Source organism: Acipenser ruthenus, chromosome 2 (genome assembly GCF_902713425.1).
Source record: "Acipenser ruthenus chromosome 2, fAciRut3.2 maternal haplotype, whole genome shotgun sequence".
Lineage (NCBI taxonomy): Eukaryota > Metazoa > Chordata > Actinopteri > Acipenseriformes > Acipenseridae > Acipenser > Acipenser ruthenus.
In genome coordinates this window covers 104,563,348-104,582,032 of record NC_081190.1, presented here as the reverse complement: position 1 = coordinate 104,582,032, position 18,685 = coordinate 104,563,348, and the positions used below count along the sequence as shown (strand labels likewise).

General features: G+C 39.4%; 1 protein-coding gene across 2 annotated transcripts in view; it reads left to right on the top strand.

The window, feature by feature from the left end:
* The first annotated feature begins 4,488 nt into the window (after positions 1–4,488).
* LOC117408305 (VPS10 domain-containing receptor SorCS2-like) overlaps positions 4,489–18,685 on the top strand; it is a 259,841-nt gene continuing 245,644 nt past the window's right edge. For both annotated transcript variants that reach the window (XM_034013192.3, XM_034013191.3), the window contains exon 1: positions 4,489–4,906. In XM_034013192.3, coding sequence (XP_033869083.3) covers positions 4,547–4,906 — 360 coding nt within the window. In that variant the 5' untranslated portion in view covers positions 4,489–4,546. The remainder of the gene's footprint in view (positions 4,907–18,685) is intronic.

Here is an 18,685-nt window from a genome sequence, read left to right as displayed (position 1 = left end):
TAATTATATGCAATCTGGTACACCTTTGCAAGTATTCAGAATGGATCCCAGTTTTGTCAGTCTGATATTGAGATGTCTATCTTTATATTTTTCTAGTTCAATCTCGCTGGCTGTCATCTTATTTTTCTGTTATTTGCTTCTTGGACATTGAGCAATTACTGTATGTGATATTGTGACCTTCATCTCTGGGCTAGGATAATGGCTAAGATAATCAAACCATCCAATCCAACCAGCAGCAAATTAAAGAGATATGTATACGACAGTGCTTATTTGTCAAGTCAGTTTGAAATAGTTTATAGAAGCTTCTAGAAGCTCACCCACGGCATTAGTTCTTTACCGTAAAGCTGATTTGTCCATCTTCTTTGAATTCCTTAACTCCAGTTATAAGGGCCTTTGCCAAAAGGGTGTTGTTTTTCTATAATCAGTGCACCAAGTGTCTTTTGTTCCGTGACTGAGGTTCCTTAACCCTTACATGCACCACTGGTAGCTCATATTTGTTTTTATTCAAAATACATAGGTGTATTGATAAGTGCATTGCAGCCCTAATTCTTTATGAATACCAAAATACCAAATGTACTAATCAAAATCAACCTATCAGACTCAACAGAGAATGGAACAGCGGGATTCCTAAGTAGCACACCTGGTAAATGTGTGGGGTGCAGGGGGAGTCATATAGTCTGGGGAGTGCAGATTCACATCCTGGCTGTGCTAAGTTTCTGATCTTCGCTAGAGGTCCCACAGAGAGCGTACCATTGACCCTGAACTGCAATGGGTATGGAAGGTAAGATTGACAGGGACTGTTTCACTTCAAATAAATAAATAAAATGGAATTTTTCTTCAAATTTGCACTTCAATGAACTGATCATTGAAAACAAGTTTTTGAAGTCTGAGTTAGGAAATTACTATAAACTATTAATTCTGAATGCAGAATGTTAGAGTTGCTAATATTGTACTGGAAGTTCCTGTTAGATACAAATACAGTACAAATATATGGTTCAGAAAAACAAATGCATAGAAATGAAAGACATACAATATAAAATGTAAACATATGCTCTCACTTGACAAGTGTACTGTAGCTGGTACAGGTACACAAGCAAGGATGGAAGTGGTAATATGAAACAGGCATGCTTGTTTTTCCCATTTTTACAAGCTTTGGTACCTCTGTAGAGAACCTATACTAACAAAACCTTCCAAACTTCTGGCATTTGACACAATGTACAACACATGTCAGGATAACCAGGGCAATCAGGTCTGATTATGAGAGCCATGGAGCTATTTGGAAATGATGTTTGCATTGTAAGAAATTCTCATCCAAAAGAAAAAGAAATACAAAAATGATTGGATGCAGAACTGTAAAATGTCTGGTAAATGTATTGTTATATTTATAATTTGGAAGACGAAATATTGGAGTTGTAAAATACTGGTAATGTTAGGATCAAACCTTGCTAATACAGAGTTGTGTGTGTGGGACTCTAAAGATCCAGGGTTCTGAAAAAAATATCCTCACCCCACCCTTTAGTCCAGCCCTGTGTATGATACAGTACCTCTGTTTATAAGCAGCATTACCATAGCAGGTGCGATTCTTATTGGTTGTAAGGTCATGTAAATCCATAGTATTTACACATGCACTGATTGTTGGAAAGAACCGTGGTGATTGCTGGCTTTGAACAAGACCGTAATCAGGCTTTATTTACATGCAAATTCATCAGTAAAGAGTGGAGCTTTAGAAGGATGAGAAACCACTTATGTGTATTCATGGGAGACACTTCATCCAAAGTCTTTCCATTTCCCAGCCAACAGTCAGTGGCTTTACAGCTATTTGTTCTGTGTCTTAACTCAAATAGGATATGTCTAAGTGGATAAAGATAGATACTTTGGGGTTTAGGTGTTCTGAACAAGATTTTGTAAAATGTGTTATGTAATTGCATTGCTCTTAGTAATTGTTTGTGTGTTTTTAATGTTTGTTAAATAAATAAACTTCATATTCCTGTTATAATTTGGTAAAGTTTATTTCACTACATTTCATAGCGGAACTTTCAGTCTTATCCTGTTACTAATATTTAGTTTAAAAAAAAATAGCTTAAAGGCTAGTGAACCAGTGAGAAAGGCAGACACAGTTAATGTTTTCAGATCACTACCTACAAAAAAAGAAAAACAAGGGAATAGAATTCTTTATTTTCAATATCAGATGAATGCACACTTCTAGAAGATACAGTTACAGCTTTTATACTGTGTGAGCTACAAAAAAGAAGAACATCAACACTTTTTCACAACTGTGTAATGTATCTTTTAAGCTTTTAGGAAAATGTTGAATTTGCACAGTTTTTTCTGTTCTTGAACCAGGCAAGATGAACAACCTGAAACAATAGTTTAATGAATAATACAAAGTAAATCAAACCACAGGTTAATGGTTGAAAGCATCATTCAAATACATGCAGTGCGGTACACTGATAAAGAGTGTTGAATCCTATAAGTTTTGCAATCACCTTCTGTTGTGTTATACTTTCTCCAGACAAACCCAGGAGGATTTTAAAAGTTAAAACTGTTTGCCATTAAATAATAATAGGTAGTGTCACCAGGCTGCTATAGTTATCATCCAGCAGTAATGCTATCAGGGAACCTGGATTCCCACTAATGATGTAATGCATTGTGAATGTATTCTTCACATAATAAACTTCATGTTGCAAAAGTAGATTTTTATTCAGGTTAGGTATCCACACATGTGTTAAATAGCTATTTATACCTAAGACCCAGATATCTAGTGGGAAATTCATTATTATTATATTTTCTTTGGTGATTTAAAGCACATTACTGAGTCAAATGATGTCATCCAGTGACTTTGCAGCCGCATCTTAATGAGGTCGCAGAAGAAGATGCTTTTCCTGCATGGATGAAGATTCCCTGTAACAAGACTACAGTGGAGAAGTTGGAAAATCCGTATTAGATTAGATATCCAATTGTGAGGAAACTTGGTAAGGACATTCTTTAGCATCATTTATTGGGTGGTGCCTGTCTGTTCATCTGACACTATACACATGTTTTGCATTTGCATAGAGTGGATTTTTGCATGATACCCACTGCTCTCATTTTATATTTACAACCATGGCAGGGCAAGCTTCTGATGTTTATCTGTCAAGTTAGGAGGTCTTCTTCAGTCAAGGAATACATCTTCAAAAAACACACAGATCATAGAGCATTCATTTCATAACAATTATACATTCAGAAAACCTGCATTGTATTGTTTCTGAAGTTGCCAGTTGATCTGGGTTCTTTTTGTTATGTCATGTTACTACCTCTAGCTCTCCTGTGTAATTAGTACCCTGTTCACAATGTGGAGTGCTAGGAGGAGCCAAAAACTCCCGGTGCCATTCACCTAGGTTCAGATTTTGTTTTGTCTCAACCAAGTCTCCTGTATACATGTCGTTGTTGCAAAACCACACAATTTGCCACAACTGAACACTATGGTAGTATAAATGCAGTGGGTTTTCGGTTTAGGATTGAGAAGCAACTGGACCTACAAGTCTCCGACCATCTGAATGATACACATCACAGAATAACATTTAATTGTTTCCCATCTTAATTAATGGTTTGAATCCCAATGTCACGCTCTCTAGTCATTATTGACGGTTTAGGCTAAACCATTTTGAGTAGTCTACTTATGTGTAAAAATCAAGATGTAGCTCAAATCTTACGGAGAACAAAGCACCAGCAGGAGTACTAAGACTATGCCTTGTAGACAGAATCCAAACGAAACGGCAAGTTAGAGCGCGTAAACGATCGTTATCAAGACCGCTTAATTGCCAAATTGGGTTAAGTCTCAAAAAGGGAACTAGCAAAATTACCATAATATATTACGAGCTTCATTTTCATATATGATAATCAGCTTGCAAAAACTATTTAAATGTGTGACTTGATTAACATCCTAGTCTTAAATGTTGTGCTGCCGAACAAAAAAATGCAGAATACAATTGAATGTATCATACAGACAATATTTTAAGCTACAATTATCTTATTATGAAATATTGTTATTTAGGATTGGGGGGTGGGGGGCCTATATAAACATAAATTAGATCTGTTTTAACATCATGTAATCAAAGAAATTACAAAATGCTATCGCTAACAAGTTTACCGGAAGGCATAATAGTACAGTATTTCTTGTTGGATTTAAAAAGTCACATTTTTACATTGTTGTCATATTTTTCGTTACGTATATCGAAAAATGCAAAGCGGTATGTAATTCAATATGCTACCGTAACATTATTCAGCACATTTCCATTATTTAATTCTATTTGATGGAAAACGTTTTGGACATAGCTACACTACCTCGTGATAAAATACATCTTCAATTGCACAGATTCCCCGCCAGGTGGCATCAACGTGTTTGTCATTTCAGTCCACTATATTATCCAGCTCATGAAAATGACCACGTTGTTTCTAATGTAAACCCTCTCTCTGGTTTCAATCCCTCCTCCCTGCTTCTCTTCTTACAGTGCATCTATCTACCATTCACATCACAGGCTCTGTCAGTATCAGATAAAGCGCTATCATGGCGCAAAGTGGGGCATCTCTTTTTCCAAAAGGGACCCTTTCCATTAACCTTCACTTCGGCTTCGTGTTGGCTTCAGTGTGGATGTCATTGCTGGGATCCGTGAAGAGTGACAGCGGTTTTCTAAAACGAACCGGCGAGGATCGGTTTCTTGACAGCCGCGGCGGTGTGCTTGGAAGAAGCGTTGCTGTCGATGGAGAGCTTGCTCGTACGGGAGCCGCACGCTTCAGCAGAGCCCTATCCCAAGATAAAGTCGCCCTATCCCAAGATAAAGTCGCCCTGCTCAGCAGCTCATTCGTGTTGAAAGGAGACGCTACACATAACCAAGCAATGGTGCATTGGACCGGGGAGAACAGCAGTGTAAGTATACATCTGTACATTTACCCCTGTCAAGCCTCCAGATAATGCATTGCTATTGCAAATGCACACGATACCGGCATTGAGTTTCCTTAATTGACAGACACTACTAGTCACCATACATTAGTACGCTGCATGTAAGCAGTCTCAATATTTTACACACACTGTTCCTTTTAACGACTGTGTGTTAGCAAATACAACCATAATGTAACTACTATGCAGAAAGATCACGACTAGACAGTGCAATATGGGCTTGACACCCGCTTACGCTTTCAGCACCCTGGACTGTGTCCATAAAACATTATCCAAAAATAAAAATGTAAAAAAAAAAAAAAAAAAAAAAAAAAGTCTAAACTTGAAAGCTTAATTAGTAAGTTACTTTGCTCACAAAAATCACATTATTTACCAATTTAAATCCTAGAACGTTATTTTTTAACAACATCGCTTAATGATGTAAGTGTGTAAGTTAGTTGTCGCATCCAGGATTTGTAAATAACAATGCAGTAGCTGTGCGATATGCGGGAGACCTGGCTTTGCCTGTGTACGTTTAGTTGTGCACCCGTTGTTCTAAAGCTTGTTTTCCACGCGAACAGGTTTCACTAGCGCAATACAAGACAAAGCGTCAGGAATCTGTGTTTTCATAGAACTCCCGGATGGATTGGATATATTCGAATGTGAAGATTAGGGTTATATTGTGCAATTGTTAGGTAGTTGGGGTGCTACAAAAGAGGCACCTGTTGCTTTATCGGAACCGCAATTTTTGGCAATAAATTAATCCAGCCCTTACACACTGCGCAAACACATTTACAAACGGCCATTTGGGAAGTATTTCAACCATTGATGTACTTAGTAGAATCCTGACCTCGTCAATAAATATTGAACCCTATACTATAGAAATAGCTTCCAGCCCAGGGTGCCTATGTAATTCCCAAACCGAATCCCAATACGGTACTTCCAATTTCAATATTCCCAAGGGTCGTCCTTAGCAACAAACTGTTATACAAGTAAGCAGTCGTGGGTGACTGTTAAATGTTTTTATTATTATTTTTTTTATTTATAAATGTACTGAACATGCAACCCGTTATAATCACTGTCGTATTGCTCTGTGCGCATTCGAACTGTGGTGACACTTAGAAACACAATTTGATGTTGGTTTGGTGATAATATCGCTGAACAAATGAAAAAAGATCAAATGAAGACATTAATATCAAAAAAGGGACTTTATTTTGTTTTTCAGATATTTTCATCCACGAGTTATCTTGATTCTAGGCAGCTTTCTTCCTTGCTTTCCCCCGCCGTCTTTTTCCCTTTGCATTACTCTGTATCGGTATCGAGATGAAAGCCGTTAATGTGTTAGGAGGGAATTTCCCTAATCTTTAATTCAAAGTTTTTGCAGAATAAACCTATTTAATTTACAGCTGCCATAGAGTTTACATATTCAATGTTTTAAATTAATAATTCTGGATTTGTTTTAAATTATTAATTCTAGTTTGCGAACAATTTATTAATTTTTTTTTACCACCATCGTTGTACATGCAGCGCACATGCACAGTATGCTGCTACTCACCACCCACACGAGCAATTGTATGATTCTGCTGTTGATTGCTTGTTACTTGCTTTACAAACACATCCTTGGTCAAAAAGGTCAGCGTTTCATATAAGACATTATGAATGAAATAGTGTAAGCGTAGAAACAAAGCCTGTCATAAGTGCAGTATAAGCATCTACAATGGTGTATATGATTGCTTTGCCAAAAGCTGAAAGAGTGTGCTGTTAAATGAATCTCTGTCATATGGAAGTTGACTTCAGAAATAACAGAAATGGAATGTGTCCAAGGCTCATGCCTGTCTCAAGACTAGCTCCTTGAACACATTTCACCCTGTCATAAATCTGGCTTAACTGGCAATGGCTCACTTAATAAAACAGACTTTAAATAGTTTTAAGTGTTTAGTCAGCCTGTTGTGATGCACTCAATTAATTGCTATTTCAAGGACTTGAGAAATAAATTTATTGATTTACACAACCCATTTGCAAACTAAAAATAACCATCAATTCATAGTGGCACAGTAGACCTATGTGATGGGATGTCATATTTCAATTCTAGTAAGTGGAACTAAATGTGGATTGGGCAGAACACAAGTCACTTCAGCTCTGTGTGATGTGGTGCCTCTGCCAGATTTAAAGAGGGTTACAGCCCCTTCCCCAGTAGACATGTATTTGTTGTGTTAGTACGGAGAAAGAAAGACACTGCCACTTCATGCTCTCTGTAACTCCCAGTCCCTTTATTCTCTTGTTTTTTGCTTAACCCATGGAAGTCCCTCCCTAGGGGCGTGGCTACATAAATGGTGTAATCTATTTGCTGGCAGTCTCAAAATTCACACCTCAAGTATTCAGATGTCCAAATACACTACTCTTCATGTACTGCATTGGTACTCCCAGCCTCCCAGTACAGTCCCAATACATAATGGAGGGCAGTGTATGAAATGTTGTCAAATGCTGTCTAAGAGCTATGTGTGTACCCCTCCATACAGTACACACAGCTTTCAACTTCAAACCCATTTAATAAACTCTGCCTTCCTCATTGGCACTGCATTCTGCAGCTTTACTGAATCTGAGCTCAGTCCAACCCCATCTTTGAGCACTTAACTGTTCAATATGTTGCCATGTCCTTACTGTCGTTTTGGGCTGCTTTTATGACAAATGTCTTTATCTCTTTAATGAAGGCAAATGCCAAATGGTCTCAAATACGCTCATGTGCTTTCATGTGTGGAAAGTGGTAAACTCAAAAAAGGAGGGCTTTGTTCTTATGCCTATGGATGATTTAACTCAAACACATGTTTTTATTGAAACTGATTAAAGTTAGCCTAAATATTTTCCAGCAAATAAACAGAAAAAAAGGAGCTCCTGAATGGCGCATCTGGTAAAGGCGCTCCACGTGGAGTGCAGGATGCGCCCTATAGCCTGGACGTCGCCGGTTCGAGTCCAGGCTATTCCATTGCCAACTGTGGACGGGAGTTCCCAGAGGGTGGTGCACAATTGTCCAAGAGCCGCCCGGGGGGGGGGGGGGGTTAGGTCGGCCAGGGTGTCCTCGGCTCACCGTGCACCAGCGACCCCTGTAGTCTGGCCGGGTGCGTGATTGCCTGTAAACTGTGTTGTCCTCCGATGCTGTAGCTCCAAGGTGGCTGCATGGTGATTCTGCAGTGTGAAAAGAAGCACAAGACAGCACACGCTTCGGAGGGCAGCGTGTGTTCATCTTCGCCAACCCCAAGTCAGTGCAGCGGTGGTAGTGGTGAGCTGAGCTTAAATAATAATTGGATATTCTAAATTGGGGAAAAAATAATAAAAAATAATTGGCAACTACTAAATTTATTTAAAAAAGTGTGAAAATGGCATAAACAGCAGGTGTTTTTCAGTCCTTTGCCTTCAAAAATAGAAAAAAAAATCAATTTCTTTGAATAGATCTGTATCTTTCTTCAAAGAAATAAATTCAAACACTTGTTCGTGACCTTGGACCAGAGTAAGGTCTGTAAGTTAGTGTGTGGGCAGGGCTGACTCAGTGGCAAAACATGTGATTTCCCCTCTATGAGCTACACTCTTTTTGTGAATGAGATGTAGACATGAGGATTTAGTAGAGACAGAGGAGGCCAGTGATGCACCAGTCAGTCACTGGTGGATGATTAGCAGGGATCCCAGGAATCTGTTTGCTAAATAACACTGAAAAATGTGGATTTTCTATAACACGGAAAAACACAGATTTTCTATTTTTTCTGAGATTTTTTAGTTTTACACTTGGGGAGGGGCAAAAAACATGCAAGGTTTTTTTGTGTTTGTTTGATAATAACCAAATCAGTACACATATAATATATAAACTTTGCTTTAAATTTACATAAACACACCTGTCTAATAAAACTGCTTCCGGTATTCAAGTTCAGTTTATTTCACTATTCAGAGCTGTTCAAAGATGCCGAAAACAATAAAAATCACCCCTAAAGATCAGGTCAACGAGTTTGACAAGGACGAATTTCACGTCGATGGTAATGTGCTGTTACACTCGTAGGTAGACCATTGTAGAACACATGGGAAGCGCTAAACATAAATTGAATGCAAGGAAACGTGTTTGGATCATTTCAGCGTCTTACAACTACCAAAGAACAGCGTGAAACTGTTTCAAATTTTGTCAAAATGTGTGTAAAAGCCGACAATCCTCTATACAAAGTGGATCAACCGGCAAGCACATTAGGGAGGCGGTGCCATTCCAAATGCTGCAGCTCTATTTGAACAATAGCCGTCCGGATGGCGAAGACTAACTCGAGTTGAACTAACATGAATATATATATTTTTTACAACAGGGGACTATTTGTAATATTTGAAGTAAAAAAAGTAAGTTTGTTTGTTTTATTGATTAATGGCGCTGGTAAGCTTGTAAGGCCAGTTTCAGACGGATGCTCCAGAGGCATGCCAAACTCATTTGAAATTAAATACACATTAGAGCCGCACTTCATTAAATTCGATGAACCAATTGGTTTCATACTGGCAAACCGAAAGCGTATCACACTTGTTCCAAAGGTGTCTCAAATAAAATCGCATCGTAGACAAATGATGACATATGGTTATTATAAAGAAAAACTGCGTTATTTGAGAACAGTAGGCCTACACAACGCAGTTCGCTCGTGTCAAACAAATACAGCTTAATAAGTTTTAATCACATTTAACCGTCATTTATGTCTCCTTTATTGTAAAATAATAATAAATAAATAAATAAATAAATAAATAAATAATACATCTGAATTTAAAAGGTTTTCAGTCTTTAGGGACTGTTTTTACCCTTAAGACCATGATCTATCCGCCGCACTACAATCTAGTCACCGGGACTATCTCCGTTTTCGGAAGCCGTACTGCTAAGGACAGATCAGCGAGTAGATTCCCCTGGTAGAAGCACGATTTACGGTTAGCTGAAAATTAGAGCTCCGTGCTGCTGCTGGGAGTTGGGCTACGATGCATTTTTTTACAGCTGCATTTCTATCTACAAGAACACGAATCACAGCATTCCGATTCAGTTAAAAAGCCGTGAGGGTGGCTCTCCATGAGTCAAGAGGAAAAACCATGCACTCACAAAGCACTTCTAGTCTCAAGTCCTGAGGTTCTTCCTCCACGCCGCACTTGCTCCTGTTCTGTGAATGCATTTTCGGCACTAGATCTGTGTTTTGTTTTCTGCTTGTTGAGGTTTTTCATGCCGTGTTTCAAATGTATTCATGGCTTTTACGGCAAGCTTGCCTCTTTAGTTGGGAATACCTTTTTAATTTCACGTTATATGAATCGTTTAAGACCCCATCTGATAGTCAATTCAGTAGTACTATTTTAGCACACTATACCCCTTTGAGTTGTAATTCGATATTTAGTTATCTAATGAATGTGCTCCTCGGTGACTTCACAAATGCTGCACATGGCCTATCGGCTGCTTGGAGGCAGAGGACTGAACCAAATGAGTACCCCCTTTAGCAGCGCTTGTCTGTACCTGTCTCTGGTGTTAGTCGACAGGGCTCTTATTGAAAATAGTATCATAAATTAATAGTACAGGTACACATCTTGAATGACTGATTTCATTGTTTTTGAATGGCTGTGGTTTGTGTGGAACTGTCAGTGTGCCTCTTATTCATGTTCTCAGCCATGTCATTTTGATGGATAGCGGAATAGGACTGATGTCTTGAAGAGGATGATTGATAATCAAGAATGAGTGCTTATTTAAACTGGACTGTCACCATGCCCATAAACCGGTTTCTTGTCACTGTCTGATATTAGAGGACTTACAAACTGTGCTTATTGGTCTTAGAAGCTTTATTTCCCCATTTGACCTGTAAAAAACAACTTGAGAGTATACATTGTGTGTGTGCATGTGTGTGTGTGTGCGTGTGTGCGTGCGTGTGTGCATGTGTGTGTGTGTGTGTGTGTGTGTGTTGGTCGACTACTCTGGATACTATTCAGAATCGAAATTTTGCTCCTGTCCTCGGGGACCCTGGCTATTAAAGTTGGTAATGCTTCAATGGGGTGTTTCAAGTGGGGCTTGCCTGGTACATTATGCAAGCCCTGTTTATGAAGTACCAAAATAGCCCCTGTTGTATTTTAATATTCACATCGGGGAAAGAAATCCACAGTCTCCTCAGCAGGAGTCTTCTCTAATTAGTGTTCAGTGAGCATACACTAGTCTCATCCAAGTGACAAATATGTAAATAATCCATAACCAGCATGGCATGTCAATATTTTTCCTAGCACATTTGGGACTACGAAGGAGCCTAAAAAATTAAATAACCTTTGGTTTTTCGAAGAGGAATCCGATTTTGTCTTTTGCAGATGGCAGCGTACAGTAAAATGAATTGGATTAGACAGATTATCTTCCAACAGTTTCTATTAACAAAATGTAGTTTTAATACAAATACTTCATAATTATTAGCCTACTTGTGAGCCAATAGAAAGAGTCCATAACTGATTACCTGTTCATATGTATTCTTTAAATACACACACACACACACACACACACCATTTTTTTCCAGTAAACTATTTCAGCACTAAATAACATTTCAAAAAAGACAACACTCCTGTAACTAATTCAATATTTTCAGTGTCTTGTACGACAGTTATATAGGGATATGCCCAGCCCAGCCCAGCTAAATTGTCTTCTGTGTTGAGTGGAGTTATCTTTTAGACTGCCCTAGCAGTGTGCCATTTTGAGTGGGGATATTTTTTTAAGGTAATTTAAACTGTAATTGAAAAAGTCTCTGGTTTCCAGATGCAAAACTTGTGCACGATACCAACAGAGTACATTCAACCCAAAAGAACCATTTCTTTCTACAACAGCTTTGTTTATGGTATTTGTATTTTTTCTCTTATCCGTCTTGAGGAAAGACAATAATGTAAAGTTTAGAATTAGATATTAGACCTGGGGTGTTGTGGGTCTTGAAGCTCTGCAGTATACCCAGCCTCAGTCAATTTCCTTTATTTCTAGAAAATATCTGTATGAACTAGGTGTGATTTAACACTAGACCGTCTTGAATGTATGAAAGGTATGAAAATACAGCTTTAATACTTGCAGAGAAGCTAAGTCCTAATTAATACAATTTAAAGTACTCAATAGCACTGGCTTATACCATGCTTCCCTCTGCACCAGAAAAAAAAAAGAAAATACTAAATTTGATCTTTTTCCAATATTAAACTGGGCCTGCAGCTAGTTTCACCTGCAGTCTACACACACCGAGCTTAAAGATTGCCTCTGTTTTGTATGCAGTGAAACCTGCTTTATATCACTTCAAAGGGACTTGGCAGAAATGGAGTTGACATTGTCGTGAATTCAGGAATAATTGGCAAGAAAAGCATTTCTGTCTATCAATAATACAAATTAAAAACAGATCACCACACGAATGTAACCACTATGCGTTTAAAAAAAAAAAAAAAAAAACTTGGCTGAACATAACAAACTACGCACTATTCTTTCTTAATATAAAATAGATTTCAACGTATTACCATCTTCTTCTATACAGCAAACTAAACATACAGTACTTAAACATAAAAATGCTAATAATACTGTACCACATGCTGTTGATATACAGTTGTTTAATTTTATTTAAGAACATAAGAAAGGTTACAAACGGAGGAGGCCATTCGGCCCATCTTGCTCGTTTGGTTGTTAGTAGCTTATTGATCCCAGCATCTCCTCAAGCAGCTTCTTGAAGGATCCCAGGGTGTCAGCTTCAACAACATTACTGGGGAGCTGGTTCCAGACTCCCACACTTCTCTGTGTAAAAAAGTGCCTAATATTTTCTGTTTTGAATGCCCCTTTATCTAATCTCCATTTGTGACCCCTGGTCCTTGTTTCTTTTTTCAGGTCGAAAAAGTCCCCTGGGTTGACATTGTCTATGCCTTTTAGAATTTTGAATGCTTGAATCAGATTGCCGCATAGTCTTCTTTGTTCTAGACTGAATAGATTCAATTAGTTTAGCCTGTCTGCATATGACATGCCTTTTAAACCAGGAATAATTCTGGTTGCTCTTCTTTGCACTCTTTCTAGAACAGCAATATCCTTTTTGTAGCGAGGTGACCAGAACTGAACACAATACTCTAAATGAGGTCTTACTAATCCATTGTGAAGTTTTAACACTACTTCCCTTGATTTAAATTCAACACTTTTCACTATATATCTGAGCATTTTGTTGGCCTTTTTTAAAGCTTCCCCACATTGTCTAGATGAGGACATTTCTGAGTCAACATAAACTCCTAGATCTTTTTCATAAATTCCTTCTTCAATTTCAGTGTCTCCCATATGATATTTATAATGTACATTTTTATTGCCTGCATGCAGTAGCTTACACTTTTCTCTATTAAATGTCATTTGCCATGTGCCTGCCCAGTTATGAATGCTGTCTAGATCATTTTGAATGACCTTTGCTGCTGCAATGGTGTTTGCCACTCCTCCTATTTGTGTCATCTGCAAATTTAACAAGTTTGCTTACTATACCAGAATCTAAGTCATTAATGTAGATTAGGAAGAGTAGAGGACCTAATACTGATCCATGTGTTACTCCACTGGTTACCTCACTCCATTTTTAGGTTTTTCCTCTAATCAGTACTTTCTGTTTTCTACATGTTAACCACTCCCTAATCCATGTGCATGCATTTCCTTGAATCCCTACTGCATTCAGTTTGAGAATGAATCTTTTATGCAGGACTTTGTAAAAAGCTTTCTGGAAATCTTAATAAACCATGTCGTATGCTTTGCAATTATCCATTGTCAATGTTGCATCCTCAAAAAAATCAATCAGGTTAGTTAGTTAGTTAATTTCCATAAGTTTCCATATAATAGAAGTCAGGCTTATTGGTCTGTAGTTACCTGGTTCGGTTTTGTCTCCCTTTTTGTGGATTGCATGCATGTCAAGCCTCAAGGTTTACTCGTGAAACTCACAGGTTTTCACAATTTTGAGTCTCACGGCCATGCAATGAATTCTCACATTTGTGCATAAGTTTGTAATTGTTTGCGAGGCTGGGAAACCCTTTATACATGATACAGCGATAAATCCAATACAACTGTCCAGGCGTATTGTTTCATTTTTTTTTAGGGGGGGGGTCACCATGAAGAGGTGTACATTACCATTCTATATTCCTGTAGCTGCTACGCGAACTCCCCCCTTACTCCAAAGATAGAACTGCCTTGTTGTCTCAAGCTAACGGTTTCTCTGCGTGAGCCTTCTATGTTTCAGTACACAACACGTCATTCATTACTCGGACAGAGTCGAAGGAGAGGCTGTCTGACTGTCACTGTCTAGTTCACACAGAAATGACCACAGAAATAAAAGAGAAATGGACATCAATGAGAATTTAATTATTAAAGTAAAAATATATAATGTTCTTTATGATGCCAGTGTCAGTGGTTATAAAGACAATACAAAGAAGTACACCATATGGTAAGAAATAACAGAACAATTGGAATTTGATGGTATGTCTGTCTCTCTTTATTTCACCTTCATTTTAGTCAAAGTGACGGGGAGCGCCACACACTGGTTTTGTATTTCTGTAAAATGACACTTCTTTGTTTTAATAATGTTGACCAATAATAATAATAATCACATTCACACATGAACTGAAGATTTTATTAAAACTGAAAATCAATAAAAAAAAGTATATTAAACACATTTTCTCAGTATTTACTAAGAAATATGTGTAGATTATTTTTGAATGATTTACATGTTAAACCAGATCACATATAAACATTCACTGTTAAATGTTTTTTTTTTTTTTTAGTGTGTGGTGTACCCAGAGTATTTCTTTGTTTTACTTATTTTATTTTGGCTCCACAAGAGGAGCAAAAGCAGACAGAGATGTACCCTACTTAGCTCAATCCAGACGGTTGTCATGCTGATGCGCTGGGAAGGCCGCACTGTGGTTGATCCCCGGAGCCAGCATCGCAGCTGTTGTGTGTGCTGATGCGCCAGGGAGGCAAAATAAGCTGATCCCTGGAGCCAGCATTACACTTCAGCCATTAACACCAGACAGAAGGATATCTACATCATCATATGGAAGGAAACGTAAATGGATGGAGACACATATGGATCACATTAGTTTACTGTAAAGCTACGTCTTAGTTGGTGCTTATCTTGGCGAGAACCGAGTTCAAATCAGCATGAAGTTTTAACATCTACTCTCGTGTAATGGAAATCATGAAGATCTGGATACGTCCAGTGACTGCTGTGAATAGTGCAGCTGGCAACAAGGGAAAGACCTTGTGACAGCCTGGAGAGACAGCTGACAGGAGGAAAGAGACCCCATTGGGGCTGATAAGGGTTAGCTACCCTTGTCGGCAGTATCCAGCTCTGTGTTTACAGGATGCTGGAGACACCCGCCCAAGGCTTCTAAGAAATTAAAGAGAAAAATACCCCTAGAGTCTGCGAGAGCGGGGGCGGAAGATGACTCAACGTTGGACAACACAGTTAACGACTTAGGAACGGAAACGGATATGAGTATGGAGTGTACTTCACAAAAGACTAGTTCAAGATCTGCAGTTAACAAAGACATGGAACTCCAGGTTTGTGTCTGCGGCTGGAGCAAGGCGACAACGGTCAGGGGTTTGAAGATTCATCAAGGGAGAATGAAATGCTTGAGGGAGAAGGGACAAGGGCCTTGCATTGATCAGTACTTCTTACGAAGTCAGTCAAGTCAGTCGAATGAAATCCAGCGACAGGAAGCAAACCACAGTTCGCAGGATATCAGCACCCCTGTCATAGACGTGAGGAGGACTTGCATGGACACAGTTAGTGATGAACCTAATGATCCTTGTGAACCCGGTCAGACAAACCAGCATAAGAGAGAAAAGAACCTCAACGGGCACAAGCCTGGAGTTAAATGGCCAAGAGCTTGTGAGAAAACTGCATGGGACACAGTAAACACAGATCTCTGCGTTGCATTGGAAAGATTAAGTGGAACAGTTCAAAAGAAGCTGGATAAATTTGGGGACATCATCTACGCATATGGAAGTGAAAGGTTTGGAGTTGAAAAAAGGAAGGAAAAAGTACAAACTATTCCTGGAAAGTCTAGACGGCAGCAGGAGATTGAACGCTTAGTTAGAGAAAGGAGACAGCTGAGGAACCAATGGAAAAGAGCAGAACAAAGTCAGAAGGAGGGACTCAATCTCTTACAAAGGGTCATAAAAGATAAGCTTGCAACATTGCGCAGAGCTGAGCGCCTACGGAAACGCTACAAAAAGAAGGAGCGTGCGAGAGCTAACTTTTATAAAGACCCATTCAAATTTGTAAAGAAGTTATTCACCAGTGAGAAGAATGGCACACTAAAAGCATCTAAGGTTGAGCTGGAGAGATATTTGGAGGAAACACATACAGATTCAAAAAGGCAGGAGCCTATGTCAGTTCCTTCAGACATCCCACCTATCAATCCACCAGAATACCAAATGGAGGACTGTGCACCTAAGTGGAAAGAAGTAGAGCAAGCTGTGAAAAAAGCAAGGGCTTCATCATCTCCAGGGCCTAATGGAGTTCCGTACAGAGTGTACAAGAGTGCTTCAGGAGTTCTACGAATTCTGTGGAAATTGATGAAAGTGGCATGGGAAAAACAGGTTGTACCAAGAGCATGGCGCCGAGCAGGTGGAGTCTTTATACCTAAAGAAAAAGATTCTACAAGCATCAGTCAGTTTCGTCCTATTTCCCTATTAAACGTAGAAGGCAAGATTTTCTTCAGCATTATTGCTCAGAGATTGTCAACTTACCTATTAAAGAACTGCTTCATTGACACTTCAATACAAAAAGCAGGCATTCCAGGTTTCCCAGGATGCTTAGAACACATCAATGTGATCTGGCAACAAATTCAATCAGCTAAAAAGGAGAGGAAGGAGCTCCATGTGACATTCCTGGATTTGGCTAATGCATATGGTTCAGTGCCACATGATCTTCTTTGGGCAGCATTTGATTTTTTCAGGGTACCGATGACAATAACAAATTTAGTGAAAGCCTACTTTGAAGATTTGCAATTTAGTTTTTCAACTTCAGAATTCAGCACTACATGGCAATGCCTAAAGGTTGGAATAATGGCAGGATGCACCATTTCTCCACTGGCTTTTACCATGGCAATGGAAGTAATCATTAGGGCATCAAAATGGGTAGTAGGAGGAGAGCGCTTGGCTTCTGGAATGCGACTACCACCAATTCGAGCATACATGGATGACATGACAACCATGACTACAACAGTAGCCTGCACTAATCGATTATTGGGCAAATTAACCAATAACATTGAATGGGCACGAATGCAATTCAAGCCCACTAAATCAAGGAGCATCTCTATAATTAAAGGCAAAGTAGTAGATAAAACATTCTTCATTAATGGTGAGGCAATACCAACAGTGTCTGAGAAGCCAGTGAAGAGTCTTGGGAGATGGTACGACGGGGATCTAAAGGACACAGTTCGTGTGGGAGAAGTTAGACAATAAGCAGTGGAAGGGTTGAAGAGCATAGACAGCTGCGCTCTACCAGGTAAACTAAAACTCTGGTGCTTTCAGTTTGGTCTACTGCCGAGGTTGCTGTGGCCACTGACTGTGTACGAGGTTTGACAACAGTAGAGAAGCTGGAAGCTTTAATCAGTTCATACATCAGGAAATGGTTGGGAGTTCCACGCTGCCTCAGCAGAGTGGGACTTTATGGTAAAGGAATACTGCAGCTACCAGTCTCTGCTCTAACTGAGGAGTTTAAGTGTGCCAAGGTCAGACTGGAAATGACATTAGTAGAGTCACGCGACAAATGCGTAAGGGAGGCAGCACCTGTGTTGAAAACTGGAAGAAAGTGGGCGGCAAAGAAAGCTGTGGAAGATGCAAAGGCTGCCCTTCGAATTGGTGATATCATGGGGCAAGTTCAGCATGGAAGAGGGGGTCATGGTTTCAGTTCAGCTCCTCCTACATGGCACAAGGCAGCCCCAGCTCAAAGGAGGAAGCTGGTAGTCAACGAGGTGCAAAAGCAGGAGGAGAGGATGAGGTGTATAAAGGCCATTTCCCAGGCCAAGCAGGGAGAATGGATGAGATGGGAGAGTGTGGAACAACGCAAGATTGGCTGGCAAGACCTATGGTCAATGGAACAGAGCAGGATCAGTTTCCTCATCAGGTCAACATATGATGTTCTCCCATCACCACAGAACCTAAACCTCTGGGTAGGAGAGGATCCCTCATGTCCTTTGTGTTCATCACCTGCAACATTAAGGCACATTTTGACAGGATGTAAGGTGGCTCTTAGCCAAGGACGGTTTACTTGGCGCCATGACCAGGTGCTGCGATGTTTGGCCTTAGCATTGGAAGACAAGCGTAACATGACCTCCCCCCCAAAAAACAACATCTAGTGGTCTAGGTTAAGGTTTTTCATCAATCCCAAGGTTTTTCAGCAGGGGTCTCACTGGAATGAACACTCACTGGTTGACATGCATGTGATTGGTATTATGTTTGCAATTCTCCAGTCTGTCGATATACAACCCCTTTCTCAAGTGACTGTTGCATGATCTTAGTTAGCGGTTTGTAAATAACATCATTCATTCAGTACTATTGGGAGGATCTCATCCGGCCCGGGGGATTTGTTTATTTTAAGAGCTCCTAGTCAAGTCCCTTTAACACTTCTACCTCTGTTATGCTAAAGTTATTTAAAACTGGATTTAGTGTCCTCTACTTTACAGTGCAAATTCTGCAGCTGGTAACTAAGTCTGTCTCCATTTAATTAGTAGATTTTAATTACTTAATTAATGTGTGCTGTGGTC